The sequence below is a fragment of the Patagioenas fasciata genome, chromosome Z (genome assembly GCF_037038585.1).
Source record: "Patagioenas fasciata isolate bPatFas1 chromosome Z, bPatFas1.hap1, whole genome shotgun sequence".
Classification (NCBI taxonomy): Eukaryota; Metazoa; Chordata; class Aves; order Columbiformes; family Columbidae; genus Patagioenas; species Patagioenas fasciata.
The window spans coordinates 10,798,543-10,821,451 of record NC_092560.1 but is presented as its reverse complement, the minus strand read 5'-3'; the positions used below and the strand labels follow the sequence as shown (position 1 = coordinate 10,821,451).

The window sequence follows — 22,909 nt, the reverse complement described above, 5'->3', positions numbered from 1 at the left end:
AATCCCCAATGGCAAGTGGAGCAGTAGCAGCCAAGGAGGTGTTGCTGCAATGCTACAGCAGTGGTTGCATAAATTAAAAGGCAAAAAACATGACCCTGCAAAGTTCAAGTAGTTTTTGAAACAGAAGGGCCTTTTGGCTTGGTCCATGCATTGTTCCTACAGGAGCCCACAACTATGTGACAATGTGAACTGCAGTGACAGTAAAACATCAGCTTTACGTGGTGGTGCAGGATTTGGGTGCAAGGGCCAGCCTCACAGTTACTGTGAAATAAGAGAGGGACATGAGGAGGTGAAAGAGGGGACACATACAGTTGGGCAAGCGGAAGACAGACAGTCCTGCCACGGGCATTCTGATGAACTGGGGAGGTGGGAGATAGAGCCATAGAATCATTTTTGTTGGAAAAGACACCAGAATCATCGAGTCTAACCATAACCTAACTCTAGCACTAAACCATGTCCCAAAGAACCTCGTCTAAACACCTTTCAAACACCTCCAGGGATGGTGACTCCACCACTACCCTGGGCAGCCTGTTCCAATGCCTGACAACCCTTTCCAGGCATTTTTTTTCCCCCAGTATCCAATCTGAACCTCCCCTGGCACAACTTGAGGCCATTTCCTCTTCTCCTATCAGTTGCTATTTGGGAGAAGAGACCAACACTCTCCACACTACAACCTCCCTTCAGATAGTTGTAAACAGCAATAAGGTCTCCCCTGAGCCTCCTTTTCTCCAGGCTGAACAGCCCCAGTTCCCTCAGCTGCTCCTCATCAGACTTGTGCTCCAGACCCCTCACCAGCTTCGTTCCCTCCTCTGCACTCTCTCTAGTACCTCAATGTCCTTCTTACGACGCGGGGCCCAAAACTGAACACAGGATTCAAGGTGGGACCTTATCAGCTCCGAGTACAGTGGCACGATCACTTCTCTATTCCTGCTGGCCACACTATTCCCGATACAAGCCAGGAGGGACTTGGCCTTTTTGGCCACCTGGGCAAACTGCTGGCTCATGTTCACAGACAGACACACAGACACACATACACACACAGGGGGCCGGGAAGGGCGGCGGGACGCGTCACCCGCCGTCACCCTCGCCCGGCCACTCCACCTCTCAGTGCCGCGGCGGCTGCGCGGAGCGGGGCGGAGCGGGGCGGAGCGGGGCGGGGCGGGGCGGGGCGGGGCGGGGCGGGGCGGGGCGGAGCGGGGCGGGGCGGGGCGGGGCGGGGCGGGGCGGAGCGGGGCGGTGCTCCCCGTCCCGTCCCCGCGCCGCCATGCTGCCCAACACCGGGTAAGACGCCCAGCTGTTTCCTCTCTTTTCGCGTCCCCCGCCCACCCAGAAACCCCTCTCCCCTCCTCAGGTGGCGGCGGCAGAGCTGCGGGGCCGGGGGCGAGGCTGAGGTAAAAGCTTTTCAGGCGCGGGAGGCTTGTCGGGGCGGGGAGCTGCGACCGGGGCCTGGATGGTGTGTTGGGCACTCCAGACGGGTCGCGTAGGACAGCGTTTGCAGGCGTCTGTAAATGGGCTCTATCCCGCAGGATACGAGCGCTCCTGCCGTGGTGGGCTGCTCCGCGCAGGGCCCTGTAGCCCCGTCCCCGCGGCCCAGCCGGTGTGTGAGGGGCCCCGGCCGTCCCCTGGGTTAGGGTCGCGCTGGCCTCCCCTGCCCGCCCCACGGGCGGTGTCTGCGCAGCCTGGGCTGCACCGGAAGTGTGGGCCGAGGAGTTTCTCAACAGCACAGTCCAGGAGATAAGGTGGCAGGTGGGGACTTGCCGACCTGCTGGGCATCTCCGTGAGAGTCATAGGTTTGTGTGGAGCGTTTTGCAATGGAAGTGGTTGTTGGAGGACTTTGGTCCAAGCTGGGTAGTGTGTCTGTAATTTCATATATATTAATTTTGCTCCCTGTTATTCTAAGCCAGTACCTTCTTACTTGGCAGTCAGATTTTCTTCTGTTATAAGATCTTGGTTTAGAGGCATTTTCAGCATTTTTTATGAGCCAGTACTGCTAACAGCTGAGAAGAGGAGTTGGTGTTATTTGTACCTCTATGTTGTAAACAGGATTATTAATTACATTCCTAATGTATGTGGAAGCAAGTTGTTGAAAGTGTCCCTGATGTGGCCTGCAGGTTTCAGTATCAGCAATCATGCCTGGTCAGAAAGGAACCTATCTTGATTATTTTTCAAGATCTGTGAGGCCACAGGGCATAGAGGTGAATTTGACATGTTTCTATCTTATTACCAGAATTCAGCTACAAGAAAAGCAATAAAGATGCAGCCTTCACAATACAGGTCATAAACAATTTTAGATAAGCACATGCTTTAAGAACTTGTAAACTATTGGACTGCTCAGTTAATTAAGAAATAAATCCTAATCTTCTCAGCTTGCTTTGGAGAGTGAAATGCTTTAAATTCTAGGCAGTTGTTCTGGGGACACTGAGTAAGTATCTCGAGAGGTTGGTACATCTGGCTTTGTGGATGCTGTCACACCAACTTGCAGAGGATAAATGAAATTTCTTGAGTGACATGATTAGAAGTAAAATTAAGGAAGAAGCAATAATTTAAAAAAAAAAATTCAAGTCAGCTCGGTGTTTCAAAGGGGATAAAGTAAAAATTATTTTTTCCTGTTAGCAGGGCTTTGCTAATTTTGATGAACACTATTTCTGTGGGCTACAGGGACAGAACTGGAGACTGTGGAGCTAGAACTGAAGGAAGGGAACTCCAGGAAATTAATATAATCAGTGGTGATTGTAAACCTAGGGAGAAAAAGGAGGCTTATGTAGGCTGGTGATGGAGTTGTGCTGAGAAAAAAAAGACTTGAGGGTTATGGCCAGTATAGGAAGGGTTGGAGGAGAATAGAGAGAGCATAACTGGAATGAATAGAATATGTTTGCTGACATTTTGAATAGAAAAATAATTTGGGGAAAGGAACTGAATCTGCGGCTGAACTTGTCCAGAGTGAATCATTGGATGCTTCAGTTTGGAAGGCACTTTGAGAGGTCTCCAGTCCAGCCTCTTGCTGAAAACCAGGTCAGTTGAGAGATCAGACAGGGTTGTTCAGGAATTTGTCCTTTCAGGGCTTGAAAACCTCCAAGGCTGCAAACAGCTCAGTCCCCTGCTCTGTTTCCTGACTCTCGTCATGGGGAGGACAGTCTGAACTTCTCCAGTTTGAACCTCTCTTCATCCAGCTTCAAAAGGCTGGTTGTCTCACATCCTCCTGCGCTGCACCACAGCATCCACACTATTACTGCATATTAATTACAGGTTTTTGAGATTTTTAACATGCAATATATCTATACTAAGAATTGATAAAGTTAGTTATAATTGATTAGTTTCTTAGTTACAATACATTTATTAATTACTAGTCAAATATGAACTGAGCACTCTGCTTCTGTCTCCCTCTTCTGTCACGGGGGTGTAATTTAGGGTTTTGGTTACTGCAGAACAATGTTTAGATTTCTTAAAGAGAAGTGCAACCCATTTTTGGGGGGACCCATTGGATTAAATGTGGTTACTGGGAAACTGTTGAGTTTAGTGTAAAACCTTCAAGAGAAGTAATTGCCATTTCTGAAAATCAAGTTTTTTTCCCATGTGGCAACCTGTGCTGGCATTGTGATTTGGTACTTGAACTTTATACCCCTTTGAGACAGCAGTTCTTTTTGTTTAGCGGGCTGTGACTAATAAATTAGAGCTGTGTAGGTGTGTCATCTCATTAGAAACTGGGATTTCATTTCTACAACTTACCCCTTTTCTGTTGTTAGGGAACGTAGCAGCTCTGTTGTAAGTAGTGTGTTGGATCATTTTATGAAAAGTGAGAATTGTAATTGAGTGACCTGTGTAACCTTCTTGCTTTATAGTATTTGCAAAGTTGGAGAGTGGTCTTACCTTCAGCAGCGCTGTACTTGATTGTAGCTGTAGCCGTTTCTTTTGTGTTTAGGGGCTGCTTAGTAAAATGACAAAGGCATTCATCTGCTTGGAAGACTGCTCTGGTTACTTTTGCATTTCAAGTCGATGATGTACAGGTTTTGCTTTGTTCTCCCCCTTTACCCTCAACGTTTAGGAAACTAGCAGGATGCACCCTCTTCATCACAGGTGCAAGCCGGGGCATTGGCAAAGCCATTGCTTTGAAAGCTGCCAAGGATGGTGCGAACGTTGTGATAGCTGCCAAGACAGCCGAGCCCCATCGTACGCTCCAAGGGACTATCTACACTGCTGCAGCAGAGAGTAAGTTGGAATAAATAAGGGTGGCCTTCAAGTGCTAGGCTAGGTTTATGCCCTACCTTAATTGTTACACCCGAGTGGAAAACTCCATAGACTCTCTTAGCTCCAATTCACTTTTAATAAAATAAGCTTAGTGCTTCTCTTGCCTCCCAGGAATGCTGGGAGGTATCAAAATATTACTGCAATTAAGAGATAAGTGTATAGATGTGAAAATGCTATGGTAATTGAGATGTATGTGTGCACTTATTGCGTTAAAAGGGTTAACTTGGCAGAAATGAAACCCCCTTGTGTTCCAGCTTGTCCTCAGTATATTACTGGGGGTTGGGGGCAGCTGAGCTTAGCTTCTGAGTGATGCCCATTAAACTAAAGGGACCTCAAATCACCACTATAGGTCTGATCATGCTCAACAGGCAGTCCAGTGTTAAATTGAATTCACATGATTACAGATTCATCAATAGTGCAGGATCAGGTCACAGTCATTGAATCTACGCACTTGCACAGATTCACGGATAGTATAATATACTGTAATTCTGAGTGCATCCAATGAGAGATTCTCACATCTAGATCCATTGATAATGAGGTTTATTAAAGCAACAGGTACAAGTTCTTTTAGATTGCCATTGATAAAATACACTGTCTGCAAAAATACACTTTAGTTGCAAAAATACACTTTGGTACCAAATATATGTATGTTTTAAGATGACTGTATATCACTACGAATAGAATTCAAGCTTGTATTTGTAATCGTAAGTTTCCTGGAAAAATGGTATAACCAAGTGTGCAAATCTTAGCCAAAAACGAAAAAAAGAAAGATAGATTCAGCCCATCAACTGATCCCAGAAGTCTGTGATTCTGACTCCTTGACTTCTCAGTGATGCTGTCTTCCCTAACTTTTCCCTATTGTTAGGATATTTTATACTATTCTCTACATTTAGGTGGAGCTTGAGTGACTCTAGTCATACATAACTTTGTTATTGATTGTTGCACAGTTCTTGTGGTTTTCAAAGGTATAGACTTAAAATAATTCAGAGAGCATGCTTGAGAGAGAATAGAGGCATGATAGAGGCAGGTAGCTTTTGAATTGGAGGTGTGTTTTGGGATTATAATGAGATTATAATGAGCAAAGTTCATCCACAGAACAAATTTTGTCACACCTGCTAGCTCAGCAATTAGCATTTTGGATGGACTGGAATATTTCTCTCTTATCTGACAGCAACTATATGCACAGTACCATCTGGTTCCTGTACCTGCCATGTACACAGAGACTGGTCATGATATCTCCACACCATTCCACCCTTCGTTCTCCTTGGTGCTAGCACACTGGGCTCCCCCCATATACTGACATCCAAGAACTGGTGGGGGGTGGGAACTGTGCAGAGCAGATTCCTTGTGTGCTGAGCAGCTGCCTTACGTGCTGAGGATGTGGATATAACTTTATTCTCAATAAGTGTACCTTCAGTAATCAGTTTCAATAATTTGCCCCCTCAATTATTATTCCACAATACTATACACATTCTCAATGTTAAGTTTTGGGCTTCGTTTCCCTATTCTTTATACAACATGTAAAATGGTCACATTTTAAAAGTGCAGTTTTCAATGCCTTCTAGAAACATGTCATTGAATGAGAGATCTCAGGAGGTTTATGCTATTTGTTCCATTTGAGAGCAAATTTTTAAATGTTTAATTTTTTAATTCTGCAGTTGAAGCAGCTGGAGGAAAGGCTTTGCCATGTGTTGTTAATGTGAGGGAAGAAGAGCAAATCATTAATGCCGTGGAGAAAGCTGTGAAGACATTTGGAGGTAGGCCTTGGTGTGGAGGACACAGTAACAGGCAGATTGTTCATACAAAAAGACAACAGCCTGCCTTACTTGTGCTTTTTGTCTTTAAATGCTAACGTGAAGTGGCTTATTTTGAAACCAGGAATTGATATTTTGGTGAACAATGCAAGCGCCATCTCTTTGACTGGCACTTTGGAAACAGAAACGAAGAAAGTCAATCTTATGATGGAGGTCAATGTACGAGGAACCTACCTTACGTAAGTGCTGAGAGAGGGAAGCAAAGTAATTGTAACAAAACGTATGATGTTATCTCAGTTTTTCTGAGAAATTGTTTAGCTGACTTGCTGCCCTGGATGTGGAGTGCAAGTGTTCTACATGTGCTTACAGGAAATTGCTCAGTTAGTTGCCAGCTGATTTGGAATTAATATCTGCAAGAATTTATTGCAAGTTGGAGAAAACAGGAACCTTATTACTGTAGTCAGTAAGTGTTCAGAAGCTCCTCCATGCAGGTAGGATGCAGAAACTTGTTTATTTCAAATGGAGCTCCAGCTTGGCTTTAAATGCTGCCTGCTCTTTCAGGCAAAATGACATAACTCTTTTCATACATCAAACGCAACATCTTGTTTGTCAGCTTCTTTCTCATAAGCTTCTTTCTCATCTTTAGAGACATTACATAACTTAATCTTAGATGTAACTTAATGATCTAAAGTGTTATCCACCTGCTTTCAGCTAACCAGTTCTGTCATTTATTTAAATTACTATACCAAGATTTGATTTCACAGTTTCTGTGGTCCTTGTTTTGCTTATTTTTTGGAAATGGATTCAGTAGGTGGGCTCATCCTTAGATTTTTAGGATGCAATTTAAAGTTCCTCTGTTCCAAAATGAAAACTTCAATTTTGACAGCATTGTGGTTTTTAAAAAAAGCCCTTAGAACGATGCAGATTCTCTAATTCAGTTGTTGCTGGATGTGATCAGGAGTTTTTGTATCAATTTTTATCTATAACAGTGTCTGTCATTCTCCTTTGTGCAGATGAATCTGATTATCGGATATCATGATTATATTCCTTAATGTTAGTTTGCTAAGAATCAGTGAAGGGATTTGCCATTATGATAGTTTAAAAACACGGTTGAATAGCGGCTTTCTGAATCAGAGAGACATGTGCGCAGCATGTAGATGGCATGGAGAGTGAAAGGGCGGAAGAATGAAAACCTCTGCTTGCAGAGTGGGATTTCTGTGCTTCCACCCTGTGATGTCTGCATTTGAAAGGCTGTAAGTGTACATGGTTCTGTGTGCAGAAAGCAAAACTGGCATTCCAGAAAACACTTTGTGGATATATCTTGCTAAATCTCTGAGTGGATTCCACTGTATTGCTAGTGGCAAGCTCTGTTTACCCCTCACCACCCAACAGGGACAATCACTTTCTTGATGGTACATCTAGCTATTCCATATTAATGGAGTGTTCTTAAAGTATCTTTCCTTTGGGTGCTACTCTGCCTTGAAAAGATTAAAAAACAGGTTCTGTGTTGCTGCAGGCGGAAGAGTATACGAAAGATTAATGCCTCTCAAGAGAAGTTACAAATTATTACTGCTTTTATAGCTGTTAGTTGGGAAGACCTAGTCAAGCATTTCAGACTTTTCTTCCCCTTGCTTTGTACTTTGCTTCTGTTTGTAATTTGTAGAGATCTGTTTGCAATTTAATATTGAGAAAGCTATAATAGGCCAAAAAAAATTATGTGGATTTTTTGTCTGTGTGGAGGAGGTAGGGAGGATGTCCCATCTCACCGAGTATACCTCTTGATGCATTCTTGGTTCCTGTGCATTAAGGAATTGAGACATCTGTCTGTTAGTGAACCTCACACACTGCCGCTGAAAAGATTTGAGACCACAGAACATTTAAGCGGGTGGTAAATTATTTACTACTTTAATGATTTTGCATTTGAAGGTGGCCTGTCTGTGACTGACAGTATAGGTGCGTTCTGTTGAAATGTGTGAATAGTAGGTCAGTAGTGTAGTCCACTGCGGTGCCATTCTCGCTATGAAGCTTGATTAAAAATTCTCCACTAGACATCAAAAGTAAATATACACCCTACGGCTAAAAGTGAAGTCAAATGATGGCTTCTTTAAAGTTATGATTTAATTTCTAAGCTGAATGAAATAGTGAGTCTTCCAATCAGCAGAGAATAGGTTTTTAGTTTTGCTTGGAATATTTGTAATAGCCTTTCACTATTCAGTATATTTCTTCAACATTATTTTAAAGAAGAAATAGGTATGTGATCAGAGGGCAAAGCATTTATGACTAAATGATGCTTTGAACTGTTAATTTTGCTTGTTGCCACAGAGTGTTTTGTTGCACTTACCAGAACTATTACAATGAGATTATGACTCCTGAGCACCTGGAAGGTTGGCTTTAGGAGATGCTTCTGCACTATTTGGACAATGTGGTCCAGTGTAGCAGGAATGAATACTGGGCTTGAGATAAATGAGCTAGGACAGATTTTTTTGTTTGTTTTTCTTTATATCAGGTAAATAACTGATACAAGAGCAGGTTTTCAGCTTAGTGTTGGACTTTCATGTAAATGAAAATATTGGTCTGTTAGTATGGATTTTCCTGTGTTCCATAAAATAAGAGATGACTGATTTGTCTGAATATCTTTCAGGTCTAAAACATGCCTTCCCTACTTGAAGAAGAGTAGGAACCCCCATATCCTGAACCTCAGCCCACCTTTGAATCTGAATCCCATGTGGTTCAAAAATCATTGTGGTGAGTAGCATTCAGTGCCTTTGTTTTTATTTTTCGAGAACCACATAAATACCTGGTGAAATGCGCAGGAGTTCCAGCCCAGAATGCTAGATCATAAATCCTTAGCACTCTATACAGACTGGCACTAATGGTTCCCAAAGTGTTTTCTACCAAATCTAAAGTAAATTGTCTTGTGGGAAAACATGGTACAAGTTTCATGGCCTAATACATCCTCTGTACTTTCAAGAATGTTTTCAAGGTGTGTGCTTTTTCATCAGACGTCGTAAGACTACAAAATATTTTCTGTTGCAAATAGAGATTGAAACCCAGAATCTATTTTCTTACTAGTTCAACCTCACATTTGATTTAATAAAGTTTAATGTTATCTTTTAAAATGGAAATTAACTTTGAGGTGGGAAAAGGACCTCATTTTGTCTTAAGGTTAGTGTTGCTCATTTTAAAACTGTAAAAAAAACCTTCAATTTCAGACGCTTCTTGTGTTAAACTCCTCCAGCAAGTCCCAAGAAGTTTCTTTTCTCAGAATAGTCAAAGCAATTTCTAAATCCTTGTCATTTATTATTTTTCTTCCCCTTTTTGTTTTGTATAGAACACTAGTTTGATTGTTAGCAGCTAGTACACCTTAGGCCTCTTGAAAAAACTGTGCTGTGTATGAAAAGTGCAACAAAACCACCATACGGCTAAGATTCAGTCCTTGCTTTTCTCACAACATGCGTAGCTCTCGTTTTATTTGTAGTGAAAAGATAGTAGACTGCAGTTTGTATCTGCTGGAGGTGGTGGGAAGAAGGCAGAGGTTTTAACTCTAGGAAGATGTCCCCCATAACTTAATTCTACTTATGAACAAATAAATTGCTTTTTCTTTCCTTCATAATTGAGGTCCGGTTGATAGAGCGTTAACTTTATATTTTTTTGTACTTCTTGTCTTAGCTTATACCATTTCTAAATACGGGATGTCCATGTGTGTCTTGGGAATGGCAGAAGAATTTAAAGGAGAAGTTGCTGTCAATGCTTTATGGCCTAAAACAGGTGATTTTTTTTTTTTTTTTCTGTATGTTGTCTTCCACAACTTGTTTTATTTGACTTTGATTATACTTCAAACTTCTTTGGAATTGATTGAGGATACGGAGCTGTTACTTTGCTTATTCTTCATTCATCTTGTATGGATGCTGGTTTTCATTCCTAGTTCTCACTAGACCATTGTCACTTTGATCTAAACTCATCTTCAGCTAGTTTGCAACCCTTTCAGTTGGCTGAAGCATCTGTGTAATGTTTGGCTTGTCTGTTCTCATGCACCTGGAGTTTTGGTATGGACAGAATCACAGAAGTATTGGCATGCTTTCATTAGTGGGTACTAAACGTCTGTGTATGTAGTACTATTTAGAATTCCTTCCTAGTTAAATTGCAAGAGTGTAGATGGAACTGGCAGGATATATACCTCTGTAAATGCAGAAATAATTTTTTAAAGAAGTTTTGGCATAATGGGTCAGCAAATGGTTCTTCACAGAACCATCTGCTTGCAAGTCACAGGAAATCAAAGAGCTCTATGGAAGAAAAACAACCCGATACTCCCGCATTGTATTAATTTCAGTTTATTGTCTATGGGTCTGTGAGGAACAGGTCTGCTGTTTGAGGTATAATTCAGCCTCCTGTTTTTCATGGCAAGGGAAAATGGAACATGGGAGAATTTGTCCACCCACTTACTATGAGAAGATTTTCAGAGGGATGGCTAACTTTATAGGCAAAAATTATTTTAGTCTGACGTTGCATACATCATTTGTTTCCAGTGTTTGCAGATGCTATGGCATTCCAAATGTCAGTGTGTGCACATACGCAGGCACATCGCAAGAAGAGCCAGAGGCCACGGATGCATTTGCAAAGAGCAAGTTTTATTTTAGTTACCTCTCTACTGGGGGATCTCCGAAGCCACACCTAAGCTCCCAGGCAGAGGTGACACAAACGGGGACGCAGGCGCTGGTCAGTTCAGCCCTGCTGGAAGATCGCTGGGCCTGCTGAGCTCACCTGTATTTCAAGGCTTCAGGCAGGCACAGCCTCCCGCTCTTTCTCACAACAAAGCAGGAATCTCAGACACAGTGATAAGGTGCCCAGAGTTTCTCCCAGGCCTGTGTTATCTAACACAGAGCTTCTACTCATCAAGCACACAAGGTCAGTAAGACAATTAGTGTGATGTGTGTGCTTTTTCTACAGACAGGTGCAAGTCACTTGAGCGTATTTACATTTAACTAACCTCCTCGCCAAATCTTCCGCTACATCCCCATACATTCCACCCCCTCGCTCACGTGACTTGCTTCTGCTGGGGCCAACAAAGCCAGAGTTGTTCATTTGGGCTTGTGAGGTGTAGCACAGAGCAATTTACAGGGGCACACAATAAACACATACAGAAAAAGGAAAAAGCATATTTCTACAATAATCAGGTGTCCCATTCATCTTGTCAGGGAATTAAACGAGTCATTCAGCCAGCCATTAGTTCCAAAGATGCAAGATGTTGTCTTCCATGCTGGCTAGTTCATCATCTGTGTTGAAGGAACACATGACTTCAAAATCAAAGCAGCATTTGCAGCTACTGCCTACTCAGAGAAACAACAGTAAGAAAGATTAAAATCCCTTAGCATAGCACAATTCTGTAACACAGCTATGGGGCTTGTCACCTTCCAGTAATACATACGCTGCTGCTCCAGCTCCTTCAGCTGGTATCACTGGGTTTAACAACTTGTTGTGGGCTAATTGCTTACACAGACTGGAAAGTCGTGGCCTGCACTTTGTCAGATTGGAGTTCAGTTGGATGTTGAGTCTGTGACACCAATAACATTGTTCCAGTGCTGTCTCCTCTAGATAAAACACAGGTGTTCACTGAAGATACCTGAAATACAAGAACTCGAGAATCTGATATTAGTAAAGGATGTAACATAAGAGGAGAAGTCAGGGTACAAAACCATACAGCATTCTCTGGAGTCATATAAATTTTTACATCTCGATCAATAGGCTGCAGTCCCACTTCACAATCCATTGGTGTGAATAATTTCATTTCCCCTGTAGTTAGTGGTGACACTATATCCACAGCAGTGTATACATATTGCCACCCCCTAGATGGGGATACGGGGCCAATATAATCAACCTGACAGGTATTTGCGGCCCACTGACCCCGTTTTACCTTTCCCTGTGCTCTTAAATGTAGCTGTGTACAAGCAGCACAATGATGTGAGCATGTTTTACAAGTATATAACAGCAAAGGGGTTTGATTGTGACCAGTGTCCCATGTGTGTGCAGCATAAGCTGATCCATGTCCACAAGCTATATGCACATTTAGAGCTTGAGCATGCAGCTCAGCAGAGATCATATTATCTGCTTTCTTACTGTTTTGAGACTCAAATGAATCAACTTTATTGTGCTCTGCTATTAACTCTTCACAAGGGGAATCCTCCTCCACAGAAGATGTAAGGATGGAAATTCTCCAAGGCCCTAAAAATCCTAAAAGGGCATGTAATTGTTTTATTGCAGCTGGTACAGAAAACTGCTGGACTGTGTGCTGTACTTCAACTGGTGTTTCTCTAAGCTGCCTATGCCAAACTATTTCTAAAAATAGTACAGTAGCACAAGGGCCCTGTATTTTCATCAGAGTAATTGCCCAGCCTTGGTCCTGCAAATGCACCTTCAAAAATTCAGCAGCTGCTTCAGTTTCTTGTTGTGACACTGCCATGATCAACAGATTATCAATATCATGGCAATCAGTAACAGTACCCGACCATAGTGCTATATCAGCTACTATGATTTGGTGGCAAACGGAGGGACTGTGTTTGTATCTCTGAGACAATACTTGGCAAGTATATTGCTTTTGTTGCCAGGTAAAGGCAAACTGGTCTTGCACTGAGGTGGCAGTTGGGGTGGAGGGTGGGTGCAGTGTTGGCGGGGGGGCTAGGGCTGGTTGGCTTTTCTGCATAAGCATTAACTTTTGCAAGCAGCAAAAAATTTGTGATGGCATGATCCCGCTTATTTCTGATTGTGGGATACCAGCTTGTACTAAATCATTCCACATTAGTGTTCTCATCACCTGTGCTGTAACTCTTCTCAGTTTTGCCAGATTTCCATTATCCACCACCCAAACAGAGGGTCCTGAAATTACAGCCCCAATTCCGCTCAAGGCATTTGTTGGAGTGCCTGCATTACCTATAGCACTTTTCACTGCTACCCTGTCCGAATCGGATCCCATAATCAATGCATACACCACCCCCATCTGCTGCACTAAATGAAGACTTTCCTCCAATGTGCCCCAATTTCCACGGGACAACACAGATTCAAGAGGTTCAGCATATGCCGTTAAAACTGCTGCACACAAACATTGATACAGCACAGGTGCAATAATATCTTGCCTGTCCGGACCTCTGACAGTTTGCAGCTGAGCATATTGTTGTTGTATCTGATCATCATAGGCTATAGGGCTTAAGAAAACTTTTTCATCTGCTAATAAATGGATAGACACAGCTCCACTATCCCAAGCTGGCAAAATCTGTGCCGGAATTCCTTCCCCACTCGTTTGCTGAGAGATCTCTGAAAATGCCGTTAACTCCTTCGGAGAGTGAGTATGTGCTATCTGCCCCCCTCATCTGCTTGTTCCTGCTGCAGCACCATTTGTATGGGGGGTTGTGCTTCCACCACTTCCCTGCCATTTAAGTCAGGGTCAAATTCAGACTCAATATTGGAGTCTGAGGATTCACTCCAAATATTTCCATCCCATTCCTTGGGATTCCAAGAGTGTTTTGTGGTAAGAGTACAAACCTGAGAACACAAAAACTCACTTTTGGCATGTTTTTCCTTTTGTTCCTTAGCAATACATGCTAGCAACCGGTCTACATTATCTTGCAGCTCATAGCACCGCTCTGCTTGAACAGTAATTACTTCTTGTGCGATCGCCTTTGCATCCTGTAAAATCTCAACCTCCTTTTCCAATTCTCTTATTTTACTCTTCAATGCAACAACATCACGATCAAGAGCATTAAGACCGGTAACAAATAACCATCCCAATCTTCCCGCTAATTTGCGAGAAGAAGTTGATGCTGCTCTCCATGGAAGCTTAAGCATAGCTGCTTGAATTACCTGGGGGGTAATCACCGCCCCATCATCAAACCGAGGCCGTGACTCCGGTGGAGCGAATTCAGACAGGAGAGCAGCCACGGGAGCCCAGCGCTCCGTACTGGGCCATCCCGGAATTTGGGGAGTCACCCTCGAGGCCTCCCCTGTCCCCGTTTTTTTTGCAAACCACAGCATCGCTGGTTCTAGCGACTGCCAACTACGCCAAATGTGTGCACATACGCAGGCACATCGCAAGAAGAGCCAGAGGCCACGGATGCATTTGCAAAGAGCAAGTTTTATTTTAGTTACCTCTCTACTGGGGGATCTCCGAAGCCACACCTGAGCTCCCAGGCAGAGGTGACACAAACGGGGACGCAGGCGCTGGTCAGTTCAGCCCTGCTGGAAGATCGCTGGGCCTGCTGAGCTCGCCTGTATTTCACGGCTTCAGGCAGGCGCAGCCTCCCGCTCTTTCTCACAACAAAGCAGGAATCTCAGACACAGTGATAAGGTGCCCAGAGTTTCTCCCAGGCCTTTGTTATCTAACACAGAGCTTCTACTCATCAAGCACACAAGGTCAGTAAAACAATTAGTGTGATGTGTGTGCTTTTTCTACAGACAGGTGCAAGTCACTTGAGCGTATTTACATTTAACTAACCTCCTCGCCAAATCTTCCACTACATCCCCATACAGTCAGTAATAGAACCAGTGTCCCAGATGTGTTCTGCTATTAAAAGGTATCTATGATTAAGCCTCTACAAGATCTGACTGACTTATTGAGGGGAAAGCCAAACCAAAGAAAGTGGTATTTTGTGCCTTACAGTGCCACTGTGTTCTTGATAATGTGTTTGTACCTGCTAAAATAAATAAGACGACAACAGTGCAAAAGCTGGCACTTGTTACAGAGTGCAGCTAGTATCTCTTCTCCTCGGGAACCTGCAGAACATGAGGCTTAGAAGTGCAGGAAGATTCAGTTTACAAATGACAACAGTATAGTCTAATAAGTGTTTTTTTAAATAAAGATTTCTCTCTGTGAGATGCTGCAAAATAATTTAAAAATAAATTAAGTTTTGTATAAAATCAAAGGTGTGCAGACAGGGCTTTGTATTTGCTGAATCCATTCTTGCTCATTCAGTTTAAGACTGTTAGAAACATTAGATGAGCAAATTCTCCAGTACAAAAAAATGTTCTTTTGAAAGTTCTTTTCCAAAAGTGAAAAAAATAACTTTTTGTATGATCACCAGAGAGACAGAGCTACAGGCTTCCGTGGTATCTAAAATACTGTTGCAAAGTTCTTAATTAAAAAATCCACTGTAATCTCATGCAAATGTGATTTGCCTCGGTGCTAATATGGATGCCAATATCTGTTGGTTAATCTGACTCTAAACATGTGAAAGTGTGCTGGTAATAGGATGCCAGGAGCTCTCCATTTATCTAAAAGTGGAAGAGGAAGCCTACCAAAAGGATAAGGGGCAAGCCCATCACTAAGAGTGGGTGTGAATAATAAAAGTTGTCCTGGGATTGAACTGGAAGACTCTTTGTGTGCATTAAAGGAAACACAGCAGCACTTTTTATGAAACAGGTGAAACAGTCTGCAGCTAGGCTATGAGATAGTAGCTGTTCAAAACCTTTTTGCTTCAGTCTGTGCACATAGATTTATTCTGCTCAGAAGGGCAGTAGCTGACACTAACAGAGAAGTGGCAGAAACATGGGCTAGAAAAACTGAACAGATTAATGAATCCTTAGAATAGTGGAATATATTCACATCAACAGAACGTGGTAAATTTCATCAGAGTGTTTGACAGAAGTATTCTCTGAACTGCTGGTAGTTATTTAAAAAATATTAAAAAATCTTGCAGGACAGGTCACATTTCAGAGGACCAAAGAAAGGCAAATTGGGGCATGTCAACTACACCACTCCACTTGGTGTCATCTGCAGGCTTGCTGAGATCCCACCGTCTGTGTCATTGATGAAGATCTTAAACAGTACTGGTCTCAGTACAGACTCCTGAGGGACACCACTTGTCACCAGTGTTCAACCAGACATTTTGCCATCGACCATGACGCTCTGGGTGCCACCATCCAGCCAGTTCCTCATCCACCGAACAGTCCACCCATCAAATCCATACTTCTCCAATTCAGAGAGAAGGATGTTGTGGGGGGACGGTGTCAAAGGCTTTACAGAAGTCCAGACAGACAACATCTGTAGCCCTCCCTTTGTCACAATGTCAGTAGCCTCTTTGGGGGGAAGCATGAAGAGGACTAATGGAATGGTGTAGAAGTTATTAGAATTGGTTAATAAAACAACCAGAAACTTAAAGAGATCTGGATTTTATTCTTGGGTCTAACACAGCCTTTATGTGGAATATTGAACAGGTTATTTGACTTTTTGCTACTTGGTTTCTCATCAACTTATGAGAGACACTTTGGAATCTCATGGGAGTTACTACAAAACTAAAATTCAGCATGAAGATTTTCAGTGTGATAGTCACCAAGTGAGATAACCTCTTAATGACTGATGTGTTGTATGTTCACTTTGAGGAAATCAGTTGTCCTGTTTCTTGTGTGTTGAGAAGGAAATTCGAGGCAGGAGGGGATAGACAAATGTGACCACTATAAAAAGTCCTGCTGTCATCCCAGTTTTGGGTTCCTTTAATAGTTTTCTGGTTTGTACTGGTGCATGTAGAGAATTATTTGTTCCTTGGTAGTATTTCGTAGCTTTGTCTTTCTACAATTTCCTTTAGTGTGAAAGCAAAACAAAGTTTGTATACTTGCCAGAGAAATAGGAATTTAATGCTGTCAGTGTTAAAGCTTTGTTTTCTTATTCTCCAAACTTTCTAGCCATACATACAGCTGCTATGGATATGCTGGGAGGATCTGGAGTAGAAAAACAGTGCAGGAAAACCGACATTCTTGCAGATGCTGCATATTGCATTTTAACAAAACCAAAAAGTTTCACTGGAAACTTCATTATTGATGAAGATCTGCTGAGAGAAGAAGGAGTTAAGGATTTTGATGTCTATGCAATTGCACCAGGTAAAACAGATCTTTAACATGAGAAATTCGGAAAGGAAGTATGGAGAATATTAATACAGTTTTGTTTCTAGGGGTTCTTAAATTAGTCTTTAAAAAATTGCATTGCCTCAGCTTTCAGAACATGACTTCCTGGAAAGCACATATGAGTCCACTGAAATTCTAATCCGCAAGTGCCTATTCAATTTAAAAAAGTACTTTAATGAAAACAAAATGGACCTGCACTGTAGATGTATATATTACTATTTACCAGCTATTGAGAGATTTTTTTTCTTCTTCACATGTTTTTCATTGCAACTGCAAGAGTATTCTAGGTCAGATTTTAAATGAAACAAATTCTAAACATGTTATTTCATGCTGTGTTTTTCCTTCAAACTATAGTTTATTTACTTCTAAACCTTACTGTAGTTTCTTACACAATAGATTCCTGTTTGTGATGTCCAGCTTTACTTGTATTTACTGTTAGATTTTTTCTTCCATTTTAGGTCAGCCCCTGATACCTGACTTCTTCTTGGATGTTCCAATTGACACAGCAGCCGTGAAACAAGGAAGATACGGTAGGGAAAGCACTGTGTGCTAAAGGCGATCATTTCTGACAATAATTAATACTTTCTCTATTGAGAAACTTGAAGTTGTGTTTTCTTTTCTCCCAAGAGCTTGGACTCCACTCAAGCTATGTGGCAAAAACCCTTTTCTCATTTGGAGGGTATGATTTATGGAAATGATTCTGTATTTAAAGCTAGGGAAAGAATGTTGCCTCCTGCAGGACTTTCATGTTATAAAATCAGTGCCTTATTTTGAAGGATTTTTTTCAACCATCTGAATTGTGGTAGTATGAAGGTCACAGGTAGATATTGCTGGAAAAAATAAATAGCAACAGCACATTTTGCAGCAGTAAAAGAATGCAACGTATGGCCTCTAATGCTTCTTAGATAAAACTTGCAAGGTTTACACATTTTAAATATCTCTTCGATTAAATGGAGAAGTCCTTTTTAGAAAAGCACTGGTTTTGCTTTTTCAGGATTGTACTGTGTCAAGTAGAAGGGCAACTAAGAATACTGATGAGGTGTCAGAAGAGTGCCAAAATAGGGATAGGAGAAGGGCAGAGGCGGCAAAGTCTGAACAGTACCTTTCCCTTGAAAATACTGTATGAGCAATCGCACTAGGACTGTTCTGCCAGGGACACGTGGTGTGAGTTCCCTGGGCATCACAATGCAGGTTGTTTGGTAGGGACTCACAGAATAGTCGTAACTATTTTTTTGCATTTAAGAGACCTGTGAGACTTTCTACAATATTTTCAGAGGCTGTTCAACTTGATCAGCCTTGTAAATTGCAAATGCTGTCCTTTCATGTTAAATATATGTGTTCATGGCAGTATAGTGAAACTTTGATTAAAGCAGTGAATTAATGTAGAGCTTAGAAGCCTTTGCAGGAGCATTAATGAAAATACCAATGTTCTTAGCAAGACAGAGAAGACAGAAGTATTTTGAGGTGAAAGTGGTATTTATTAAAGACACTAGTTTTTGTGAGTGATGTCAGGAGTGTGTGGGTTGCAATAGAAAAAGATGTGCTGTATTAAGTGTAATTAACTGTGAACAGTCAGAATTAGAATTTTGCTGTGGTTTTATTTTCATTTTTCTTTTGACATATTAAGAAGAGAAATATATTACAGAATTACTTTTAGTGCTCTACACCTGTTCAGATTCCCAGGTGCTAAAAACGTCCTTTATCAGTATTCATACTAAAATGGGAAAATATTAGTTTTCCCTACTGTGAAGCTTGTGTCTTTTCAAACTGAGTTCTCTGTGCAATATTTCTACATACAGTTTTAAACTGCTTTGCATTTATAAGAGAAAAATAATGTCATTCTTGTAGGTGCTTCTCAAGAATTCAAAGAGGAGAAGAAATTAAGTGGATCCCAGCCTGAAGTACCTAAGGTTAACACAGGATCTACTTCAGCCAAGCCTGTTGCAGAAACATTCAGAGTTATTCAGGGGGCAATGAGTGAAGAGTATGTGAGAACTACTCAGGGTGTCTTTCAGTTTGAATTATCTGGTAAGACCATCGCTTGTAAAACCTTGATATGCTCACACTCCTAGCAAAAGGCACTAGTGTTTTCAAACAGAAACACTCACCTTTCCTAGCTGATCCCAAAACAGACCACCTTGTGTTCTGTTCTGTATGACATTCCTTCTCAGAACCAACTTCAGCAGGTAGTATGCTTGCTGCTGCTCTGGGTGCATGCAGGCAGGCTTTGTCACAGGGTCAGTGTGACCATCGACAGGGGTGGTCGCAGGGTCCTGTTTAAAGTGCCAGCTGCCACCAGCTCTGCCAGCAAAGTGCTGCTTTTGTGCTTTTCTGCCTGTCGTGCTGCAGGGTGTCTGCCAGAGGCTGGCTCTGCCTGAACGCAGAACGTGGGGCAAGTGGTTGCTTCTTGCAGAGCACCGCTGTCAGTTGTAGTATTGAGTCACTGCTCCAAATGGACACGGCAGCAGCCGTTGGGCAGGGAGGAACAGGGAGGGCACAGCGCTTTTTGCTGCCTTGTCACCTCTTTCCACTGTCTGTTTAGGTGATGAAGGAGGCACTTGGTATATTGACCTGAAAACCAACGGTGGGAGCGCTGGTTTTGGAAAGCCTCCTGTGACGGCTGATGTGTTTATGAGCATGTCAAGTGACGACTTTGTGAAAATGTTCACAGGTGAGTGACAAAGGCATTTGCCAGGGCAGGCAGGGGTATGGGTGCCCAGAAAACCTTCTGCTGATGGCAAATAGACAGCCTCCTCACTCTGTGGTCCTGGGATGGAGGAGCTTTCTGTGGCTTAAGTGAAAGTGTAGGATAGAACCTCTTGGATTTTTCTGAACTATCATGTTCTGTGAACAGCAAAACCACAAAAGCTTATACTGTTGTGTTTGTTTTTTTTTTTAACTAAGTATTTAAATTTTAGCAGGGAATGTAGCTTCAGAAAGAATACAGTCAATCTGTTGGACTTCTGTTCTTCACATCTCTAATCTGTGTTTCCAAAAGTGCACAGCTTTTACAGCAGAACTCTGTAGCAATATAGTTGCTAGGTCTCACTGTAGTGGCATTACATTTTCCTGTGCACAGGTTGTGTCCAGTTCCTTTTCATTTTCTGATGGTTCTGTTTCTTCTTTTTAGGTAAACTAAAACCCACCATGGCCTTCATGTCAGGAAAATTAAGGATTAAAGGTAACATGGCACTAGCACTAAAGCTTGAGAAGATGCTGACACAGTTCAACTCTAAACTGTGAGGGGAAACCCTTACTAGCAGAACAGTGGCCTTTCAGATATAACTGCAATGTTGTTTTAAAATGGTTGTCCTAATTCTTCTCTAATGCAATATAAGAAGTATGGATAAAATGTGATATTTTTAAAGAATAAGTAACTCCGATTAAGGCAAGAAGGTGTTTGTGATTAAACTAATTCCTTTTCAAGAATACATGCATTAGGTTGCAGGTGTTTTCTTTACTTCTGCTCTTCTGGATCAATGCTGGACACCTGAAGTGAGTTTTTCCTCACATAGTTGCTTGCACACATGTCCCATGAAAAAGGTGGGGAGACCAAATGTCACCCTGCAGATCTGTTTCTGTGACAGAAGTGCCATGCAGAGATTCCTGAGCTGGCTTAGAAGTAGAAGCAATATGGGCAGTTTAGCAGGGCCCTAATTACCCCTGGTAAATTAACATCTTGGTAATTCTTTTTTGCTTTCCTGAGTTTGTTACCTGCTTTAGCTCTCATACTCTGTATTGCACTGAGGCTGCACAGACACATGGAGTATAGGCAAGTTTCCTTTTTCTGAAAAGATGCCTCCGCGTACACACAGACACACAAGCACGGACAGGCACACACATACAGTCCCCTGTCCCTGACTGCCACAGACAAGGTGCTTCCTTCACAGCCCCTTCATGCTGCATTACAAGGGTTAATCTGCACTGCCACAGCCCACCACTTCCCCTTCCTTCCCTTTGGCTGGTAAAGGTTGAAGCTCTCTAGTGAAAGCACACGTCCCCACTCTGTAAGTGGACAACTGCACACATGGTCTGCAACTTTGTGTGACAGCATCTGCAAAGCCAGATGCGCCCACCTCATAAAATATTTGTTCAGTGTCCCTGTCAGAGACTGAGAGGATAATGGCTCGAACATTGTGGCAAAACCAGTTCATCCAGCTGCAGGAGATGGGACGTAAGGGATAAGGTGAATTGTGATTTACACATCAATGACGAGCTGGCTGGCTGACACAGGAGGTGGGGCGCATGTTAGAGAGCGCATAGCTCCTGTCTTCTGATATGCCCAGCATGGCACTAATGGCAAAGCTGAGACCCTTCTAGACTTTTCCATCATTCACAATCACCCCCCAGTGATGCCTGCACAAAAGACCAAAGATGATACAAGCAGGCAGTCCAGACTGTAAGAGTCCACCTGTGCAAGCACTGGTGTCGCCCACCCGCCATCCTGAGCACCACTCCGCCCGTCAGTCTCACTGCAGGAAATGAACAAGACATGGGAGGACGCTGCACATCACTGGATCCAAGACTGTGAACCGAGACTGTGATCCAAAAAGCAGAGCCATAAGGATGGTGAAATTTTTCTCTCTCTTTCCTGTACTTCTATTATTTTGCTTTCCTTTTTATAAGTAATAACAAGATTTACAGCCCCACATGTGCCACAAACTTTTTTATGTTTACCAATTGAACCTAAAATAACATAAATCCTTCTGCCACCAAATAATTTTCCAGTTGGGACAAGCTGCAAAATAAAAGCCTTTTGTCTAGAGGCCTTAAGTATTGTGTACACTGTTTTCCAACCAAGGGGACCCGTGAACCTGAGTCACCACTTCCCCCACCCATACCTTTGGGGACTGTCATGTCCCACCCAGAAGACCTGCCTGAAATTTAGAGCATTTTACTCTGCAAAGCAAGCTGAGAAGGTTGCAAGACTTACGATTTATTTCCTAATTCACTGAGCAGTCCAATAGTTCACAAGTTCTTAAAGCATGTGCTTATCTAAAATTGCTTATGATCTGTACTGCAAAGGTTGCATTTTTATTGCTTCCATCGCAGCTGAATTCTGGTAGAAAAAAAATGCCAAATTCACCTCTATGCTCCGCGGTCTCAGGGATCCTTAAAAATATGGAGAGAGGTTCCTGTCCCAGCAGACATGCAGGTCTGGGGGCGTGGTGAGGGGTGGGCGGCCCCCGTGGGACGGGGCAGCACTGCTGGGCTGTGGGACTGCACCCAGCTCAGCACCCAGCTCAGCGCCCTCATCCTGCCCGCCTGCAGCCTCGGTGACTCTCAATAAAACTCGTAATTGTTAGAGAAGAAACAACTCAGCCTGACTGCGATGCCCAACAATGAGCATATTTTTCTTAATAACTTGCTAGAATGATTAAAATAAAAGTCTCAAAATTCTGACGTTTCAAGGATAGTTTTTTTCATTTTCACTTTTTCCTTTGATTGCAAACTGTCCTCTGTTACTGCAAGGTGTAGCCTAATAGCACTTTATTTCCTATAATATTGTCTTTGAATTACCTGATGTCTGTTGAGATGCGAGATCTGATTCCAGGATGCAAAGCACGTTTCCACTGTACTGTAAGAATTGAACTAAACACTTTTCCTCTGACTAGGACACAAACAGCATTTTTCTCTCTTGTTCTGGTTTTGTTAGTAACAGAATCAATTTTATAAGATGTTCCCTTCTGGAACAGGTACAGAATGGGCCTTTGCTGGCTCTGCCCTGGATATCACTGGATCTGTTACAGTTGGATTAACGTCAAGATAGCAACCAACCTTGCAACTATAGAATCTTTGTATAAGCAGACCTTGTAACCATAGAATTCTTGTACTTAGTAACCAAGTCTTATTCTTAAAGTTGACATAGATTTATGATATATTCTTTTAAAGCAGGTAACTGTAACTGAGCCTGATTCTTAAAGCTGACATAGATTTATGATATATTCTTTTAAAGCTGGTACCTTAGAAATAACTGATAAACATGCAAATGTTACTTAACATCTCTTAGATAGACAGTTTGTGTT

At 42.4% G+C, this 22,909-nt stretch overlaps 1 protein-coding gene across 1 annotated transcript; it reads left to right on the top strand.

The window, feature by feature from the left end:
- The first annotated feature begins 1,203 nt into the window (after nucleotides 1–1,203).
- HSDL2 (hydroxysteroid dehydrogenase like 2) lies at nucleotides 1,204–20,314 on the top strand. The gene is made up of 11 exons (XM_065861269.2): nucleotides 1,204–1,281; nucleotides 4,043–4,206; nucleotides 5,904–6,002; nucleotides 6,124–6,238; nucleotides 8,641–8,744; nucleotides 9,669–9,767; nucleotides 16,665–16,859; nucleotides 17,342–17,413; nucleotides 18,732–18,911; nucleotides 19,426–19,554; nucleotides 20,014–20,314. The coding sequence occupies exons 1-11, from the start codon at nucleotides 1,265–1,267 to the stop codon at nucleotides 20,124–20,126; spliced, it is 1,287 nt and encodes a 428-aa protein (XP_065717341.1). The 5' UTR covers nucleotides 1,204–1,264; the 3' UTR covers nucleotides 20,127–20,314.
- Nucleotides 20,315–22,909: the final 2,595 nt, after the last annotated feature.